General features: G+C 53.3%; 1 protein-coding gene across 18 annotated transcripts in view; it reads right to left on the reverse strand.

Moving 5' to 3' along the window:
* Positions 1-2278: 2278 nt before the first annotated feature.
* Positions 2279-18818, reverse strand: part of Tnk2 (tyrosine kinase non receptor 2) — a 36906-nt gene continuing 20366 nt past the window's right edge. For 10 of the 18 annotated variants that reach the window (XM_027412848.2, XM_027412847.2, XM_027412845.2 and 7 more), the window contains 13 exons: positions 17290-17511; positions 16578-16730; positions 15823-16100; positions 15109-15235; positions 14565-14711; positions 14374-14468; positions 10366-10560; positions 7671-7762; positions 6984-7028; positions 4979-6327; positions 4791-4886; positions 4513-4640; positions 2279-3086 (listed from right to left, as the gene is read on the reverse strand). In XM_027412848.2, coding sequence (XP_027268649.1) covers positions 3080-3086; positions 4513-4640; positions 4791-4886; positions 4979-6327; positions 6984-7028; positions 7671-7762; positions 10366-10560; positions 14374-14468; positions 14565-14711; positions 15109-15235; positions 15823-16100; positions 16578-16676 — 2658 coding nt within the window. In that variant the 5' untranslated portion in view covers positions 16677-16730; positions 17290-17511 and the 3' untranslated portion in view covers positions 2279-3079. Of the gene's footprint in view, positions 3087-4508; positions 4641-4790; positions 4887-4978; positions 6328-6983; positions 7029-7670; positions 7763-10365; positions 10561-14373; positions 14469-14564; positions 14712-15108; positions 15236-15822; positions 16101-16577; positions 16731-17289; positions 17512-18818 lie in introns of all 18 variants that reach the window. The other 8 variants (XM_027412834.2, XM_027412833.2, XM_027412843.2 and 5 more) reach the window with 8 other exon arrangements.

An 18818-nucleotide genomic window follows, 5' to 3' on the forward strand; every position in this document is an offset into this window, starting at 1 on the left:
ACCACACACACATATATATACCATACACACACATACATACAACACACACACACACACACACACACACACACACACACACACACACCCTATCCACTTGCCACTGTTTTCTTCTCTTCAGAGGGTGAAGAACAAGTCAGCTTGAGAGGACATCTATCTGAACTCTGTAGGCTGTGCCAGCTGGGCATAGGCCACCAGTCCCTTTCCTAATTACAGCATGGTTGGGTCTGAAGACTCCATCTCTCAGTGTCTGTGCTCCCACCCACTGCAGTCTAGAGCCCCAGTGGCCCAGCACACCCTGAATGTTTCTATGTGGTTGTCTTAAGTAGGGTCTTGTCATGTAACACGAACAGACCTCGCACTTGGCTCTGCCTCCACAGAGAGCCTTCAAGGACAGTAGCAGCGTGCCTCGCGCCTGCTGTCTTTAACAAATCCCAGCTGCCAGTTTGCTTTTCATGACTTATCTTTCTTCCCAACATTTACATAATCTGGGGAATTCAAAAGGGCTTCCTGGTAGCTTCCTAAAAACAAGCAAGAAATTAATAATCTTACTTTTAAAATGATCCACGGCAGAATGGTGGTGGTGTACACCTTTAATCTCTGTGAGTTCCAGGCCAGCCTGGTCTACAGAGCAAGTTCCAGGACAGCCAGGACTACACAGAGAAACCCTGTCTTAAAAAGCATCAATAAATATACAAATAAGTAAATAAAGCCAAGGATATTAATAGTGTATGGTGTATATGTATGTGTGTAGTATATATGTGTGTGTGTGTGTGTTTGTGTACATGTGTGGCGTGACAATCAGAGGACGGCTTTCAGGAGTCAGTTCTCTCCTTCCAGTGTGTGTTCCAGGAATCAAACTCAGGTTTACATAGTAAATGTCTGTAACCACTGAATCATCTAGCTGCCCCCTCTTTTCTGTTTTCTTTTTTTTTTTTTTAAGATTTTATTTATTTATTTATTTATTTATTTATTTATTTATTTATTGTGCATACAACATTCTGCTTCCATATATTATCTGCACACCAGAAGAGGGCACCAGATCTCTTAACGGATGATTGTGAGCCACCATGAGGTTGCTGGGAATTGAACTCAGGACCTCTGGAAGAGCAGTCGGTGCTCTTAACCTCTGAGCCATCTCTCCAGCCTTTTCTTTTTCTTTTTTTCTTTTGGAGACAGATCTGATGATGCAGCCCAGTCCAGCCCAGCCCAGCCCAGCCCAGGCTGACCAGGAAACTGTGACGATTCTCTGGCCTTAGCTTCCTGAATGCTGAAATTACATTCACCACCATTCCTGGCTTCAGCTTTTTACTTAGTTTACAGTGCTGCTGAGAATTCGAATCCAGGTCCACAGGCTTGTACAGAGAGCACTCTTAACACTGCAACACCCACCCCCAGCTCAATTTTCTTACAAACATATCTTTCTTATTTTTACATGTATGAATATTTTGCCTGTGCAGGTGTATGTGCACTGCATGTGTGGTGGCCAGAGATCAGGCATCAGGTGCCCTGGAGATGCTGGGAACTGAACCAGGGTCCTCTGCTAGAGCAGTAAATAGTTTTAACCACTGAACCATCTCTCCAGCCATCCAACTTACTTTTCGAAAGTCTCCTTACTCATAAGTGAGACATGTAAATGAGAACCATCACCACCATTTGCTCGAGGCAGTCTGGGAAGGATCAGGAGGCTGCCTACCATATAGCCAGCTCACTGCTGGGGTGACCACTGAACAATACCGCAGCCTCAATCATCAGCCCGGAGCTTGCTGCCAGTGTGCGGCCACAGTGGCTGTGACTGCTAAGGGCGGCAAAAAGCCAAACCAAATTCCTGTAAGATTTTTCAAAAGGGGGATGAACAAGAAACAGATGATAAAGGCAGGGAGGGCAGCAGAAGTGGGCAGCTGGGGTGGGTGCCCTGCTGGGTACTCTCCAGCACCTTCTGAATTGAGAACCATGTAAATACATTACTCAGAGAAACAGACTTCAAAAGCTTGGACCTACTGAAGCCCTGGATGTTATCCATTTCTGACCTAGTTCCAGTTAACTGAGCTACTAGACTGTCTCCTGAAGTGTGGTCTGCCCTACAGAAGTTCATGGAACAAAATCCCCAAAGACTGACATTCCTAGACCAGATGAAACAAGTTGGGCTAGCTCTGTAAGGGTACATAGGCTCTCCCAGGCTGCAGTTCCTCTCTCCACTTGTAGGCAATAAAAACCTGCTTGCTCTGGACAGCAGCCCCCTGTGGAGACTAGGGGACACAAGCAGAGAAACAGGCAGGTATGAGCGGGTAACATAAAATAGAAACGGAATTTATTTCTCTGAAGAAGCAGATATCCATAGCTGGGGCAGCAACTTTGGCAACAGGGGGCGGATGGGAACACATCGAACAGCAACAGGGGAAGAGAAGGGGTCAAACAGGAAAGTACTGGTGCCCCTGGGGTCTCCTTCCAACCTGGGGCCTTGGGCCTTGGGCCCTGGGCCCTGGGCCCTGCCAGAAGAACCTGCTGCCATTTCTCTGCTTCTGAGCCACTTGGGGCTGTTTCCAGGTATAAGATCCCCGAGAGCAGCCAAACACACAAGTTCACAGTGAAGCCACAGGTCACATTCTGTCCAACATTCCAAATGCCTACAGGGGCTCCCTGGAAAAGGGCCCAGCCCAGAGGAGGGCCTGCTGGATGCTGGCCTACCCTTCTGCGTGGCCAACACATCCTTCTTGCCCAAGTCAAGCCTGGCTTCCTCAGTCCCCTAGGGCAAAGCCTGGGGCACACTCTAGCCACTAGCCCAGCTTTGATCTGGAGCCAGAAGCAGGTCACACACAGGGCCTGCCAGGCAGCTTCCCATCTTGCCGTCACAAGGCTCCTTCCCACCTCTTGGCTGGGGCACTGAGGGCTGAACCAAGGTGTGCAGAACAGCGCCGGGTGGGTGAGTGAGTGAGGTGAGCAAGGTGGGGCTCCAGCCTCCCGCTGCCTCAGTCTCACTGTCCACTGGTTGCAGCAGGCCTGAGACTGGGCATCTCCCAACCTGTCCCACAGGCAGGTTCAAGTGGTTCCTTTAGGGCAGACCCTTGCTCTGCAACAACTGTCAGCGTCTGAAAGATAGGCAATAACCAAAAAGTTCATCCATCAACATGGGCTAAATGGGAAATTCAGGGGCAGCACAGGGAATTACTGCCTTTGGGTACCATGGATAAAACCCTGCAAGTTTTAGAACTTACTCTAAAGTGTCTTTTTTTTTTTTTTTTTGATGCAAACTGCATGAGGCTTTATTATAGTTGTTTAACGAGCTAACCCCCAATATTAGCTCAGGTCTTTCACCCACCCACCATGGTGGATGGCTAGGAAAGACTAAAGTGTCTTTTTTGATAAACTTTGACTTAAGGAAATAGTACTACTTCGTACTGGAGTTTCCAACAGGAAGCCCAAGCTTGTCGGGATGCAAATCAGGGACAACCACCAGCAGACACTACAGCTTAGTGACTGTCCAGTGTGCGGAAAGGCATAGCCTCTCCCATTGTGTTTCTGATTGTTTCTGATTAGAGTACAAAGTTTTACTGTGTAAGAACAGCACAGACTGGCAGACCCCAAGGCGCCTGCCTCCCAGCACCCAGCAGCACTAGCTTTCTGGCTTGAAGCAGGCTTCACCCCTGCCTGTTTTGCCGCTTTGGGGCTTGATAAAGGTTCCGATTAATAGTGACCTGTATGCTTTATTTTATATGAGTACACATATATAAACTTTTAGTAAGAGATTTTTTTGGATGTCTACTCCTTCAAAAAGCATTAACATTAACATATATGGGAAAAGGCATGAGAGGGTGAGCATGTTTGTGCATGAATACAGGCATGCATGTGCCAGAGTGGGTATGTAGAGGTCAGAGGACATCCTCAGGTGCTGGCACTTGCCTTTCTTCTTGAGACAGGGTCTCCTGTTTTTCTGCTACTGTATGCCAGGCTAGACAGCCTTTAAATCTCTGGGGGGCTGTTCTGTCCCTGCCTCCCATCTCTTCCGTAGAGCAATGGGATTACAAAGGCTCAAGTTACATTCATATTTTACACAGGTCTGGGGACTCATATTCAGGTTCTCGGGCTTTCCCATCAAGCAACTTCTTCACTGAGCCACCCTTCTCCTCAGTACTAATCAGCACGTCAAACAGCGATACGATAAAAGAGGTAAGAAATATTTGGTTAAGTAATCAGGACTAAAGTGTTGCATTGTGAAGCACTTGAGAGGAACTTGGGAAGCCAGCGCCTCCACCTGGGGCCCAGGGTGCCTCTTTCACTCATCCATTCATGATAAAAACCAAGTGTCTAAAAAGCCAAGGTGGATTCATTTAGTTCTTTTCCAACCAAACCACCTGTCTCTGGGGCCCTGCACGTGCCCTCTCCCCGGGGTATCAGTTGGGGACTCCCTGCCTATGGATGGTCCTTCAGGAAGTAGGTAAGCTTTTCCTATAGTGGCATACCCCAAGGTTAGTGCTCCTGGCGAGGGAGATGGGGCGGAGTGTGTGACTCACTCACTTGTGGTGGGCAGGGCCACAGGAACCCAGCAGGTGGCAGCCAGCTTGCTCCAGGTCCCAGTCGAACATCTCCAGCACTTTGTGGCACTCCACCCGCGGCCGAAGACCCAGCCCAAAGAGCTGCTCCACCTGAGGGTCAGAGGGTAGTGGGGCCATGAGAGGTACTGGAGTACCAAACCAGGGTCGGGCACAGGACTCAGAGCCAGCAGGGAGGGTCAGGTACAGCAGAACCGGTTTTCAGGGCCCCTGAACGCCAGAGCAGGCAGGAAGTGATGGTACCTTCAGATACTGGGCAGCCCTCTGCACACTCCAGCTGTGGCTCTGCAGGGCCGCCTGGCACTCCTCTGTGGTCACCCCATGCACCATGGCCTGCAGCTGGGCATACCCACCCATCAGCACCACTTGGGCCCATTCCTCTGGGTCCCTTAGGCCCCTGCCCCTCACCTTCAAGTGGGCCTGGTACTCACCATCTGGACCTTGTCTGCTGGCCGTGCCGCCTCTTGCCCATCCCCCGGGCAGCCCCTCGGTGGCAGCCGAGCAGTGGCCCTCAGGGCTGGTGGCCGAGCCCCTGGGTTGCTGTTATTGGTGGAGAAGTTGGCCTTTGGGTCTGGGGCAGCCTGAGGCATAGGTCGAACAGTGGCAGTGGGGGCAGCAGGGGCTGGGGTGCTGGGTGGGGGCAGCAGCAGGGGCACAGGCAGGGAGGCTGGCTCTTCAGGGCTCTGGGCCTCCCGAAGGAAGCGCTGATAGCGCTCCAGGTAAGCAGGGCGCTCCGGCAGTAGGTAGTAATGAGTGCTGCTGACCTTCCTGCCATCGCGGACGATGGGCAGGATACAGGGGCCAGCCCTCGGGCCGGGAGCCTGGATCACTTGTGGAGTGGCATACTTAGGGTCTGAGGCAAAGCTTTGGGTGGTGGGCATGGTCTTCCCAGGTGAGCTAGAGAGCCGGTGTGGTAATGGTGAGCTGCCAGGTGGCACCAGGGGGCTTGGGGTCCTGGAACCTTGAGGGGACAGGGGTTCCCGGGGAGGCACTCGGGGAGGGGAGGCAGGTCCAGGCCACCGGCTTGCCTCTTCCTCACCTGAGGGAGCCGGAGATAGCTCCACACGTGGACGTGTGGGCCGAGGGGGGATAGGTACCCGGGGTGGCACTTGGGGCTTGTCATCACCTCCTGGGGTTGGGGAGGGGGTCAGCTGGCCACTGGGGACCTGTAGCTGCCGCATACACTCCTGCTGTAGTGCCTGGAAAATCTCTGCAGTCTGGGCCAAGCTGGGTGGCTTGCCGCCACCCTGGGGTGGAAGGAATAGGTTGTCCTCCAGGGCAGGGGGCAGCTGGGCCTGCTCAGGCACAAAGGCATAATTGGTCTCGCCCTGGCTTGGCCCAACAGGGAGTCCTGCACCCACTAGCGTGCTGTTGATAGAGCAGACCTCAACGTCATCCTCATCTTGGGCCACATCGTCATAGGCAGGAGGAGGGGGCAGCGGGCGAGCGTCCCAGTCTACTACAGGTGTGGGGTGTAAAGGTCGTGGCAGTGCCCGTGTGGGGCTCTGTGGTGGGGTCTTGTCCAGCAAGGAGCAGGCATCCATGGCCAACTGTGCCAGTGAGGGTGCACAGGGCCGTGGGGTTGGGACCACAGGCTCCTCGCCAAAGTCGATGAGTGTGACCTCGCCCCCACTGCTGCGGCCTGCCTTGGTGCCTGGCACTCGGGCTGAAGGCTTTGCTAGCCACAGTCCTCGGGGCAGGGCTGGCTTTCTCAGGCCCAGCCTCTTGAAGTCGCTGGACAAGGGGTCTTGGTCCTCACTCACAGGGTCATATGTTGGTTCTGTGATTTAAAAAAAGGGAGACCCCAACAGGGAGACAGTGTCAGGTATGAATGGGGAACAAGGAAATGTAGGATATGCAAAAATAAAAGCCAAGTATGCCCCCACGGTCAACTCCCCTACAGGTTAGCCTCGGCACCACGGACATACCTGACCCTAAGCAAACAGAACAGAACCAGCTCTGTCTGCCTTCAGGCCTCAAAGTGAGCTGAAGGGACACCCAACTCTACCTAAGTGAGAGCAGGCAACACCCCACTCACACCTGTCTCTGACATTCCCTCCATAACAAAAGAGCCCTGAACTCCTTGCTCAGGGCCTGGTTAGTAACCCTCTCTCCACCTCTATTGTGGCACACCATTAGAGCAGGCATGGGCCAACAGGAACCTCCCTCAGAGGACAGAGATCCTGATAGTCAACCTCTGCAGGTCTGAAAGTGTAAGCTGGCTGAGCCACAGCAGGACCACACAGCTTTGAGGGTACAGATGGGGGAGGCAGGCATGCCTTGCCCGGCCAGTTCAGCAGCAAAAGCTCACAGCACACACCCGCTTCCCCTTCCACACAGCCAGCCACTGGGGCTCTGTACCTTCCAGGAGAGGAGTAGTGAGAGGAGAGAGAGGGCGGGGGCAGGGGCCAAGGCACCCTGAGCAGCCCCACTTACTCTGAGTGAAGATGGCAGGCTGAGGTGGGCGAGGTGGAGGCTCCCCTGTAAGAAAGTCCATGCGGACAGGGGAGGCAGAAAAGAAGGGTGACCAAGCAGGGCAGGGATGAGGTGGGAGAGAGCGCCAGACAGAGGGAAGAGTTTAGATGAGAAAGGAAGGAGAAGGGAAGAAGGGAGGGAGGGAGGGAGGGAGGGGGAGAGAGAGAGGTGAACAGGAGTGAGCAAACGTACAAACCCAACTGAAGATGGGAGGTGGGAGGGAATGGGGAGGCAGGATGGAACAATGGTGTTCCAGAATGACAGGCACAGGGTCTGGGAGGCGGATGGGGCCCCTGGCTGAGATGGAGCCCAGAGTGGTGTGTGGGGTGTTGGCTTGGGAGAGAAGAGATGATTAAGGCAAGTAAGGGAAGCCAGGATCTGAACAGCCTGGTGAGGAAGGAGGGAGGAGGAAGCTGAGGCTGCAGGGCCAGTGTGGACCAACCCAAGGATACCCACCTCTGCGGATACAGCTGCCTCTCTTCTCCCACCCCACGCCTGGCCAGAGCCAGGGATCCAGCTGTCCCACCTGCTGCTCTGTCTGACCCAACTGTCCCCAGAGTAGAACAGCAGGCTCAGGGTAGCTTACAGCAGTGACCTCCTCTAGGTAGCCAGTGAATTGGGAACACCAGGGCATGGAAGGGCTCTTACTTTTCACCCTTCCTAGATGCTGGGCGGGTCGGGAGGTGCTCAATTCCACACTCAGCAAGTCAGGCGGGTCCATGGGGTTTCCCAGATACAGCCTGTTGGGAGAGAACCAGGTCAGAAGGTGGAGCGGTGGCAGAGACGCCTCTGGCAGATGGATGCTGGGTCCATCCCCTAAGGTCAAGCCAAAAACAAAACAAAACAAAACAAAAAAACATTCCTGAGTGTTTAGAGGACCATGCAAAGACTAAGACATCTTAGAGGAAGCTGGGTTGCAAGGCTCCCAGACTCCTGGATCTGAATCGATCATCTTCAACTGGAGGCGGCTCCACAGGGGATAGCACACCTGACCCAGGCTGAAAAGCCTGTGCCTTCATGGACTCCAGTAGCTTACAAGGGCAAAGCCGACCCCTGATAACCCCGGCTGCACCCCCAACCTGTGCCAGGCTTCTACCTGCTGGCATACACTTGTTCTTCAGACCCTCCTGGGAGACTGAACTGAGGGAAGCACCTGCTGCTTGCTAGCCCCTAGAAGGGTGGGCAGGAGGCAGCTCCCTGCTGAACCACAGGAAATGGGGAGGAGGCTAAGCTGCCGGGTAGGCACCCCACTCACCCCAGCCCTACACTTGCTGTCAGGATCTGGGATCTGGGACTTAGTCACTAAAGCTGATTAAAGCCTGGAAGAATGAGGCTGGGCTGGCTGAGGTACAACAGGAGTGGGGCAGAGGGTGCAGGCCTCCTGCAAGGGCCTCCTGCCCCTGTCCCTCCCCTACTTTCATAGGCCCTTACCTGGCTCCTGTGAAGCAGAGGACCCAAGCAGAGCCCTCTGAGAGCCTGATGTTCTGGAGTGTGGGGAATGGAAGAACAAAGGCCTATTTTACCATGCCCTGAGGAGGAAGTGGCTAGAGAAAGGGCCACAGAGACAGAGACCTAGCATGAGAGCTAACAGAGCTGACCTGGGGTGGTTAAGGTACCATGAAGTTTCTAATCCTGTATTTTCCCCAGATGGCTCCCAGTGATGTCACCCTTTATCTAAAGGAGACTGTGGCTGGGCGTTGGTGGCACACGCCTTTAATCCCAGCACTCGGGAGGCAGAGGCAGGTGCATCTCTGTGAGTTCGAGGCCAGCCTGGTCTCCAGAGTGAGAGCCAGGATAGGCTCCAAAGCTACATACTCTCTGTCTTGAAAAACCAAAAAAACAAATAATAATAATAATAAATAAAGAAGACTGTGACCCCCGCCCCAAGCAGAGTGACTCTGGGAATAGACAGAAGGCACACTGCTCCCTAAGATCCACCCCCCCAAACACACACCAAAGCCTGTGCCCACTTCTGGGAAGCAAACTCCCTCCTGCCTGGACCTGTACAGACATGAGACCGGACTTCATAGGCTCAGAGCTCTAGAACTCTGGAACCCCCTGAAGGAAAATGCTACTGGGAAGCAGGTATCCTGAGAGAACTGCTTCTGAAGCATCTCCCCATGTGCCAGAAAGCGGTACTTCCTCTGGTGGGTGACAGGACTTTTTAGCAAGTAAAAAACAAGTCCATCCATCCTTGGGACAGTGGAAAACTATGCAGACAGAGCTGTTCTGCCCCACAGATATGGCAGGGCGGTACTGGGGAAAAGAGAAGACTGGGGAGCTCAGCAAGAAGCACCCTGGCCTCCCTACCCCCACGGGCTCCCTCGGCACTCACAGCCAATTTGGGCCCTCCTCTGGCACCTCCTCTGTCCCACCCCAGCTCCATATGCCACTCTGTCTGCTAGCTGGGATTCTAGAACAAAAGAAGCTAAAAGAGAAAAGAATGAGTAAGGCATGCAGCGAGAGCCACGGGAGGACGGTAAGACTAAGAACCCGCAGCGGAGCTGGGACCAAGGGCAGAAAAGGTCTCTGCTTACTCATGCCTCAGACACCTACACATCTGTCCTAAGGCAAAGCTGCAGCACAGTGCAGGGCTGAGAGGCCTGCAGCATGTCGCTCCCCCCCCCCCCCCCCGCAGAGTCAGCGTGCAGTGCTGGGCTTAACCCACGCGTCCTCTAAACCAGAGTACAGAAGGAGGCAATCGCAAGGAAAGGGGAAACCGTCATACACAATGGCACAGGAGAAACAACACAGTAGAGACATGTATGTGGCTCAAGTGTCACACCAAAGGAAGGATCCCTGAAGACAAATGATAAATAAGCCCAGGGATGGAGAAAGCTCGCATCGGTGCCCCTGAGGTTGGCAACCCGTCATGAGAGAGAAAAGCAACTGACTACAGGAAGAATCGTATGAATGAGCACAGCTGGAGGGCTTGGGTTAGGAAACCAGAGTATGTGTAAGTGCCAAAGTGTGGTGACACTTTCTGCAGGTGACCCACAGCCAAGGGGCAAAGGTAGTCTCACTGCCCAACAGCTTTCCACTTTAGGAAAAACTGAAACTGGGGGCTTTCATGATAGACTTCACTTGGTTGGAAAGGCCAACAAGGTAAGACTTTGACCACTCCTGGCCTTGGGAAAGTCTCTGGGATGCTCTTTGCCAGCTCCTGGTATGGCTTTGCTTTAAACAGCACCGTAATTCAGAGCACACTTACAGCCTTCACCTCACCAATAACAGACAGTGCCATCTCTAGAACTACAAGAGCTTGTGCGTGTGGTGTGGTGAGGGGCCGCTAATCTCAGGAGCCCAGGACCAGATTGGTCGGTGTCTCTGTCCGGGTACTCACTCATCAATCTTGTCAGGGAACCCCCAGCAGTGGCGGGGGTCACTGTCACCATGCCCCGTGTGAATGAAGCTATTCTGTAGAGGCTGGCTAATGTCCTGGGCTGACAGGCCGGCCACAGAGGTCACCACGTTTCGAGGGAAGGGTCCCACACACAGCGTCCGGGTGTTCTGTCCACGCCACCAGTAGTTCTCAGCCCTGTATGACAGAGAAAACACACTGAATACAAGGTATGGGGGTGGAAGTGACCCCAGGCAAAGGGACCCTTCTCATACCAAGGTCCCTACTTATGGAAGCTGGCTACCATGGCAACGGGTGAGCACTGAGGATAAGACCTCAAGATCAGTCCACCCACCAGTCTACTTTGTCCAACAACAACCCCGCAAACCTGCCACTCCCTGAAGAGGGCCTGGCTATTTGCTCAGCCTTACCCTAAGCTCCTCTGAGTAGGTCAGGTAGCTTTTCCTACAGTCTACAAACAAGGAAATGGGTTCCAACAAGTGTCATACATGACTAACCTATTTACCAGAATGGTTGCCACAGACCCAGGATTCAAATCGATCATGTCTGCAAAACCAATGCACGCTCACAATACACCTATTTCCTTCCTCCAATGGGGTCCTGCCTTGGTCTTGGGGCCACTAGATCCTCTCCCTCAGCAGGGTTCCAGGAATTTTAAATGATAGAGCAACCAAAGGGAATCCTATGAGTTTAGGACCATGCCTTCCAATTACTATTCAGCCCTCACATGCAGATCTTCAAGATGTAGAATAGGAGCACATGGAGACCCAGGTCTTCTCTTCCCTGGGGTTTGGCACTACCAGGAGCAAACCCATGTCTGACCCAGTCAAAGCCCAGCTGAGGCCTACAAAGCATGCAAACTAGTAGGAAAGAATAGAGCTCTCTCTGAACACTCCAGATGCCCCAAAGCTGACTGCTGAGGCCTCTGCGTCTCATCTGCTGCTCATACCTGAAGATGTGGACAGAGTCCGGATCAGGGCATCAGTGGTGACAGTCATGCTGCTGGGACATATCCGCACCACCACTGCCTGTCCTGCCCTGTGTCCTCACGGTCACATCATCTGTCCCAGACCCAGAAGTGCCTCCAGTGAATCAGCCACAGCAGAGGGGCTGGGGAGGTGCCATGCACTGCCACAGCTGCCTTCTGGTCACTAAGGCTGCCCACTGGCCCGCCACTAGCCACAGCAACCCTGTCATTACTCCCTGCCTTCAGGGTAGGAAGGGCAGGGAAGGAAGGAAAAAGAAAGGACAACACCCTGAGAAGGAACAATCTCATCTGAAAATAGCAGAGCCATTCCAAGGAGAGAAAGGGTCCTTAACATATCACCAGAGCTGTCCATGAAAAGCACAGGGCAGCAATGCCTGCCCAGCACCCTGGGCTGTTCTCCCAACACCAGCAGCTCCCCCACAAGGCAGCCCCTCCCTTCCCTGGCTGCTAGCCCTAGACTCTACTCTGCCCTTCTCCTGAGGTGCTCTTTAACTCAGCAGAGGTAGAAATGTTACCCAAATACTCTGCTCACAACACACACAACTGTACCTTGTCTCTTCCAAGGGCAAAGGCTTGGTGCCTTCCACCCCTTCTACCACAGGAAGTGGAGGCTGTTGGGCAGGCCAGGCCAGGCCAAGAACCTGACAGCGGATTTCAAAATCTCTGCCCCCACTCAATAACACTTCCAAATAACACACAAAGGGGCTGTCAGCTATCCTACCCTCCAAGGAAGACCCCTGAGAAAGTCCCATCATCGTTTCTATCCCCAAGTCTGTTTTTATTTTTATTTTTTTAGGGTTTTTTGTTTGTTTTTGGACAGGGTCTCTCTATGTAATCCTAACTGTCCTGGAATTCCCTCTGTAGATCAGGCTGGCCTGGAACTCACAGAGATCCTCCTGTCTCTTTCTCCCAAATGCTAGGATTAAAGCCTACCATGTGCTACCTACCATGCTCCGCATACCTCCAAATCTAGACAGAGCCCCCTGAGCTCAGATCACAGAATACATAGATGTCCTCTATCTGCCCCATACCCTGAAAAGGACTGCACTTATGGAGTCTGAGCACTGGGACAAATTGCATCCTAGAGTTGGAATTAGAAAACATATTGACAGCCTGAGAAAAGAGAAATTCAAGGAAGACAGGCAAGACCCAGAGGAAGAGAGAGTCTTGTGGACAAACCCAACCCAAAGAGATACTCAAAGTCCATGCACCTGGAGACATGGAGACACTCAGGCAAACAAACAGAGCAATCCGGGGGTGAAAAGGCAGAGGAAAGCTCCAGGAACACAGGTACACGGGCCCACTCCCAAGGCTTGCTGGCTGCTGGGGCTTTGTGCCCCTCACCTCCCACCTCCTGAGCAGTTCCAGGGACCAAGCCAGAGCTGGCAACTCAGAGGGACGTGTTCTAGGAGAAGAACCATCAGCTGTGGCAGTCCTAGCAGCTGAAGTCAGTGGGAGCCTGGGGCAGAAGGGCAGGACAGAGTGCACCCAGGACAATCTCCCAGGAAGAGACACTCCCCTGGCGCCTCCTGCAGCCTGCTTTGCTCTCTGTGACCCAGGGCACCACTTTCAGAGACACACAGGAAGCTCCTGTGTTAACCCAGGGAACACAGGCTTCAACTGGAGTGGGAAACAGACTGGTAAAGACTTGAGGCCACAGGAGCACAAAGGGAGTTGGGTCCTGGGCTTTCTGGCTCCTGGAAGTGGGAATGGTTACAGGCCAACTTCTAGCATTAAGGTTCTGCCAGGTACCTCCAAGGAGGTCCCCCACCCACCCTGAAATCTTCCTGTCTCAGACTATTTCCAGAGTACTGTCTCCTAAACCCCTTACTTGCCCCTCAGGTCCAAACCCACACATGGTTCCTTCCTGCCTCCATGTCTCCCCTAGTAGTTTTTTCTTTCTTCTATCACCACCCTCTCCCATTCTCTGTAACCTACTAGAACATCATTCTTGTTCCAAGAATGGAACACGAGCCAAACATGAGAGAGCCCTGGCCTGTGGCAGTGGGACAGGGGCCACAGTGGATACAGGTAAATCTAACACACCCAGCTGCAGGGCCCATTCCGCTGACTCAGACTACGACTCACCCCACTCACCAGCCCGACTCACCCCACTCACCAGCCCGGTAGGCCCCCTGCAAGTATCTACCCAGCTCTGAGTCAGCAGGGGGAGAATGGTGAAATCTCCCTTGCTTCACTTTTCTTCCTGGTTCTCAACACTTACCCATACTGCTAAAGCAAAGACATCCCACCCCCAACCAGTTCCTCAGACACACAGATGACTGGAGGCAGGACCAGCACAGGGTAGGGCCAGGGCAGGTGCTGGAACTAGAACCCCGTGGGGCACACAGGTAGAAGGCTGTGGGGAGGCTACAACAGAAGTTTCAAGTAAGTCAGACACACAGCAGTCCTCACCAGGAAGGCCTGGAAATGGAGAGGGGCAGGAGGTCCAGTCAGCAGATGGAGGGAGGCTGTGACTGGGGGACCCTGGGAAGCTTGACAGGAGGGATGGGGGGGTCTGCTTGGGGTCTGAAAGGTACCAAGGTGAGTAGTCAAATTCCTATGCAGCTGGGTAAGGCAGCTCACACTCACAAGCCAGTACTTGGGAGGAGAGGCAGCAGGAGAAGACGTTTAAGGCCAGCCTGAGCTACATGAGACCTTCTCTCAAGAAATGAATCAGGGGAAGAATCCTATGCTGGAAACACAGAGGAGAAGAACACTCGGGAAGTCTGGTGCTGGCCTCCAGCTCTGAGGTCAAGCTGGGCTGCGACCTAACCCTGGCACAATGGCAGTTTGGCCCTAATACAGCCAGAGCTGGAGCCCAGTGGGAAAAGGCAGCTGGGGTTAGCAGGAAAAATCCATCCCAGCAGCTCTCGGTAGTGTGAGGCCTGTCACCGACACTGCCCACCCCTGCCTTCCTGCTGCCATGGAACTGTTGGAGGCAGAAGGAGCTTGTTTATGTACCTCTCAATCCTGGGCCCCAGTGTAGGCCACAGCCCTACCTTCCCTCGATGACAGTGATGACATCATTCATCTGGATGTGCAGCTTGTCTGGCTCCTCAAAGTCCTGAAGGGCCCGCATGTCAGTGGGCTGAGCCTGGAGGCAGAAACAGGCCATTGTCCAGTCCAGGCTAAGCCTCACACTACCCCCTGCTTGCACTCCCCAGCCACTGTGGGCACACCTGTCCCTCACCTCCAGCAAGAAGTCCCGAAGGGCCACAAATGTGGGTCTGTCCTCTGGCTTGTGGGCCCAGCACTGGACCATGACATTATAGATGTCCTGGGGGCAGTCCTCAGGCCGGGGGAGGCGCTCCCCTTCCTTGTCAATCTTATGCAGGATCTGCCAGCCAGGATATGCAGAGGTCAGGGGCAGCAGAGCTCTCACCTCCTCACTTCTGTCTCCCCTGATCTGACCTGCAGCTGAAGATGCTGCCTGTGTCTGCTCACCACAGCACAAGTTCTAGGAAGGCTCTGTCCACAGGGCCCGAAATCTTTATTTCCAGCCTAGCCTTGCCCAGGACTCAACTCTCATCCATGTCCTCCCACCCCCATCCCTGTCCTGTGACATTCTCAGCAGCCCTTCTCTTGGCTAAGCTCTCAGAGAGGTCATATCAACACAGAGCATCTAGAGATCAAAGTCTATCAGAAAAAGAGTCAGGTCCAACAAGATCAGGCTGGGAGCCAGGGATGGATTACTCCCACCCACCCTATGGAGACCCCACTCCTAGGCCCCTCACCTGGCTGCCATTGAGGCCAATCCAGGGCTCCTGGCCATATGTGAACATTTCCCACAGTGTGACCCCAAACATCCAGGTGTCACTGGCATGAGAGAAAGTCCGTGTCTTCAGGCTCTCAGGGGCACACCTAACAAAAGATAAGGGTCAAAGGGAAGGCTTCTTGGGGACCCCTACCTGCTACCCCCTTCTGGCTACCTCTGGCACCAGGAAACACTATGATTTAAGCAAAGGACCAGCCCAAACAGGGCCCAAGGTAGGGCAGGTACCACCACAATATGCAGGCGGACGCATTAGTCACAGCCTTCAAGATCTGTTCCCAGCCTTCCGCCAGTTTAACTTAAACACGATCTATTCTCTCCTGCTGCCAGCTTGACCTAAACACATCTATTGACCATTCTTGTCTGGCTACTCTCCCTACATTGTAAATTTAACAGCAAGTCCTCCAGGAAGACTTTTAGTACCCTACCAAGTACCAAGCCCTTTGGATCTCAAGAGCAGTTACCCTTGTACCTTCCAGGATCCCACTGGAGAATTCCTTGGATGGGCGTACAAACATATAAGTACATAAGAAAGGCACCCCAGGCCCAGAACAGATAAGGACAGGCCAGGACAGACACAGTCCTGTGGTGGGTAACAGAGTCCCCAGAAGTTTGTGGGTCTTCCGAGACCGGGGTAGAGCTCAGGCCCTACAGGCCAGCAGCACCTGCCCCTCACCAGGCAAAGGGCACCTTGCGATGTTCTTGCATGACATAGTGGTCATCGTTCTGGGGTAGAGCTCGCATCAGTCCAAAGTCCCCAATCTTGACCAGGTCACGGGTCGCCAACAGCAGATTTCGAGCAGCCAGGTCACGGTGAATGAAGCGCTTGGACTCCAGGTAGCCCATGCCCTCAGCCACCTGCACAGCGTAGCGGCTCAGAGTCCCCAAGAGGAAATGACCTTGGTGTTTACGTAGCCTGTCCAATAGAGATCCCAGGGGTGCCAGTTCTGTCACCTGAGGTCAGACATAAGACACAGGATACATCTGTAGATCTCTGCCTGTCTCTGAGAAGGAAGGCTTCCAGGTTCTTTCTGGAGGTCTGTCATAGCCATACTCAATGTACCTCCCTAATCTGTGTGCAAAAAGCCACCACGAGTTGAGTTCTACAGCTTCTCAGGCCTGTCCCTCGGCCACCCCAGGAACCTCAGACCCAGACATTAGTACACCAAAGAGGCTCACACTAGATATTCCAAAGACCAGCTCCAGTTAAAAGCTGGCCCTTCCTGTGAGCACATCTCCTTGTCAATGAGCACTAGATAATCTAAAAGTGACAGTACTAGGCAAGACCCAGGTAAACCCCTTTGCCGCACGTGGTGCACTACAACAGACAGGAAGAAGAGCACATCTGGGGGCCCAGAACCTGCAATTTGCTCTCTGTCCCTCCCTCTTCCCCTCCCTTCCTCCCTCCCTCCCTCCTACCTAAGCACTCACCATCTTCATGGGTGGTGTGAGCACCACACCATACAAGCGAATGAGGTTTCGGTGGTCTAGTGAGTGCATGGCATTCACCTCCCGGATGAAGTCGTCCATGGCCTCTGGCTGGCTCAGCACATCGGGCTTCAGGCACTTCACAGCCACACTCACCTGCCAGAGCAGGATTAGCAGGGTCCCCAACACTTAACTAACTGCTCCTACTCAGCACAAAGATCCTTGTCTCAGACCTGTTCACCTGAGTGGGTGAGCATGCCACCAGTTTACATACTATGTCCCTGGCATGGGGACAGCAGCTGACTGACCTCTAAAGGTCATTAAATGGAGGCCTCCTCTTTCTAGGAAAATTCCCACGTTAGCAGTGACAGTAAGTTAAGAGATGAGCAGTATAAAGACAGAACAGTAATTTGCTTGAAACAGCAGCATCCCCTGGCAAAGGGGATGTATCTTAAATGAACCCAACAAAACACCTGCAGGGGTGGGGGTGGAAGGAAGGCAGCTCGCAGCTCTGCTTCAGTCAAGTAAGGGAACTACAGACCATTGGTTTTTGAGTGTCCAGTTTATAATAGTAAACAAACTATTTTAAACTAGAAAAAAGAAACCACTGTGCTTAGTTAACCCTGAACATGGCTGGAGGGTGAGTACTTTTACAACCTGTTCTTGGTTAGTCATCTCCTGGAAGAAGGTGAGATGGGCCCACCCCAGAGCTCACCGTCTTCCCCGCAGGGGCGTCCCACTCGCCTCTGCGCACCACGCCAAAGGAGCCATCTCCCAGCTTCTCCAGGAGGCGCAGGTCCTTCTCCCCAATGAGGCAGGTGAGGCTCTGCAGGGTCCCCTCCCCTGCAGGGCCCCCTGGGGTAGGTGAGGGCTTCCGGAAGGTGCTCTGAGAGTGATGGGAAGGGAACTCAGCCTCCAGCCGCTTTCCACTGAACACCTGTTTGAAAGCAGCCAGGAGCCAGATGGAACGCAGGGCCCCAGAACTCCTCAGTTCCACCCCACTGGTAAGCCTCAGACAGCTCCTGGCTTTGCCAAGATGCCTCAGGGGAGCCTGTTAAAGGCCCACACTTCCCCTCCAGTATATACCCTAACTGGGAACCCACAGTTGAAGCCTCAGGGTAGGGGTCAAAAACACATAAAAATGCAACTTGTGGCTGAAGTCACCCCCAACTGGTCTCTGAAGACAGAGATAAGTACAAAGTCCTCTAGGTACACCCAGCCCCTGACCCCTGGTCTCCGGCTCCTCCCCATCCTACCCTTCCCTTCATGAACCTCTTATCCATCATACACTCTTGCCCTTAGCACACAGAGAGGGTAGGAGCCTGAGGGGCCCTCCAAACACCTCCCTGTCCATTTTTAGCCCTGGCCCCTTCTCTGGGTTAACCATTTGGTGCTGTCTGTCTCTACCCTCCCTGGGGAGTCGGCTGCCCTTCATCCTGCCCAGGGGAGAAGATAATTTTAGTCTGAGGTTGAACCATGGGTGTGTGTTATGTGTGTGTGTGAGTGTGTGTGTGTGTGTGTGGTGCAGATGAAGCCAGTCTTTGCTGGAGAAGGGCCTGGGAAGACAGCTGGGTTTCTGGAGGGGCGCCTAGAGTCAGAGGCTGAGAGGAAAGGAAGACTAGAGGGGTCTCTGAGGCCTATTTTTGAGAAGGAAAGGGTCAAAGGTCAAGAGACAGGAAAAGAAGGACTGTGAGCAGACCTGGCCATGGTAGTCTGACTTGACCACCTCTGCTGTAGCAGCCAAAGCTCTAGTTCCAGGCTGCAGACTCTCACCTCCCTAAGGGCTGGCCAGCCTTACCTGCATGTGCCACTCAAATCTGGGGACATTTTTGGACTCTGTTCCTTCCTCCCAGTAACTAGAGTTCTTAATATTTGCTAATAATATTCAGCTTAAAAGATCTACCTCAGCCATTGCATCCAGGAGGACCCTTCCCACAGCCCTGCAAGGTAATCTGGGTAATTAGGCCAATGCTGGTTTACTGAAGACTTGACAATTTGGAGAGGGTCACTGATCACCCAGGGACCTACTATGAGCCATGGATAGATCCCAAAATCCCACATTGCTTTTCTTTTCTACCGCCAATCAGCCCAGCACACTCATCCTTTACTAAAACCTGGGCAAAGGACCAGGACTGTGTCCCCAGAAAAGGCCACAGGCTCTCAAGAGACAGCCCCTTTGCCAGACTACCGCCAGGAACTCTCTACTGCCCAATCCCTAACGGCTGTTCTGTCCTGCTCACCCCC

This window comes from Cricetulus griseus, chromosome 4 (genome assembly GCF_003668045.3).
Source record: "Cricetulus griseus strain 17A/GY chromosome 4, alternate assembly CriGri-PICRH-1.0, whole genome shotgun sequence".
NCBI classification, from domain to species: Eukaryota; Metazoa; Chordata; class Mammalia; order Rodentia; family Cricetidae; genus Cricetulus; species Cricetulus griseus.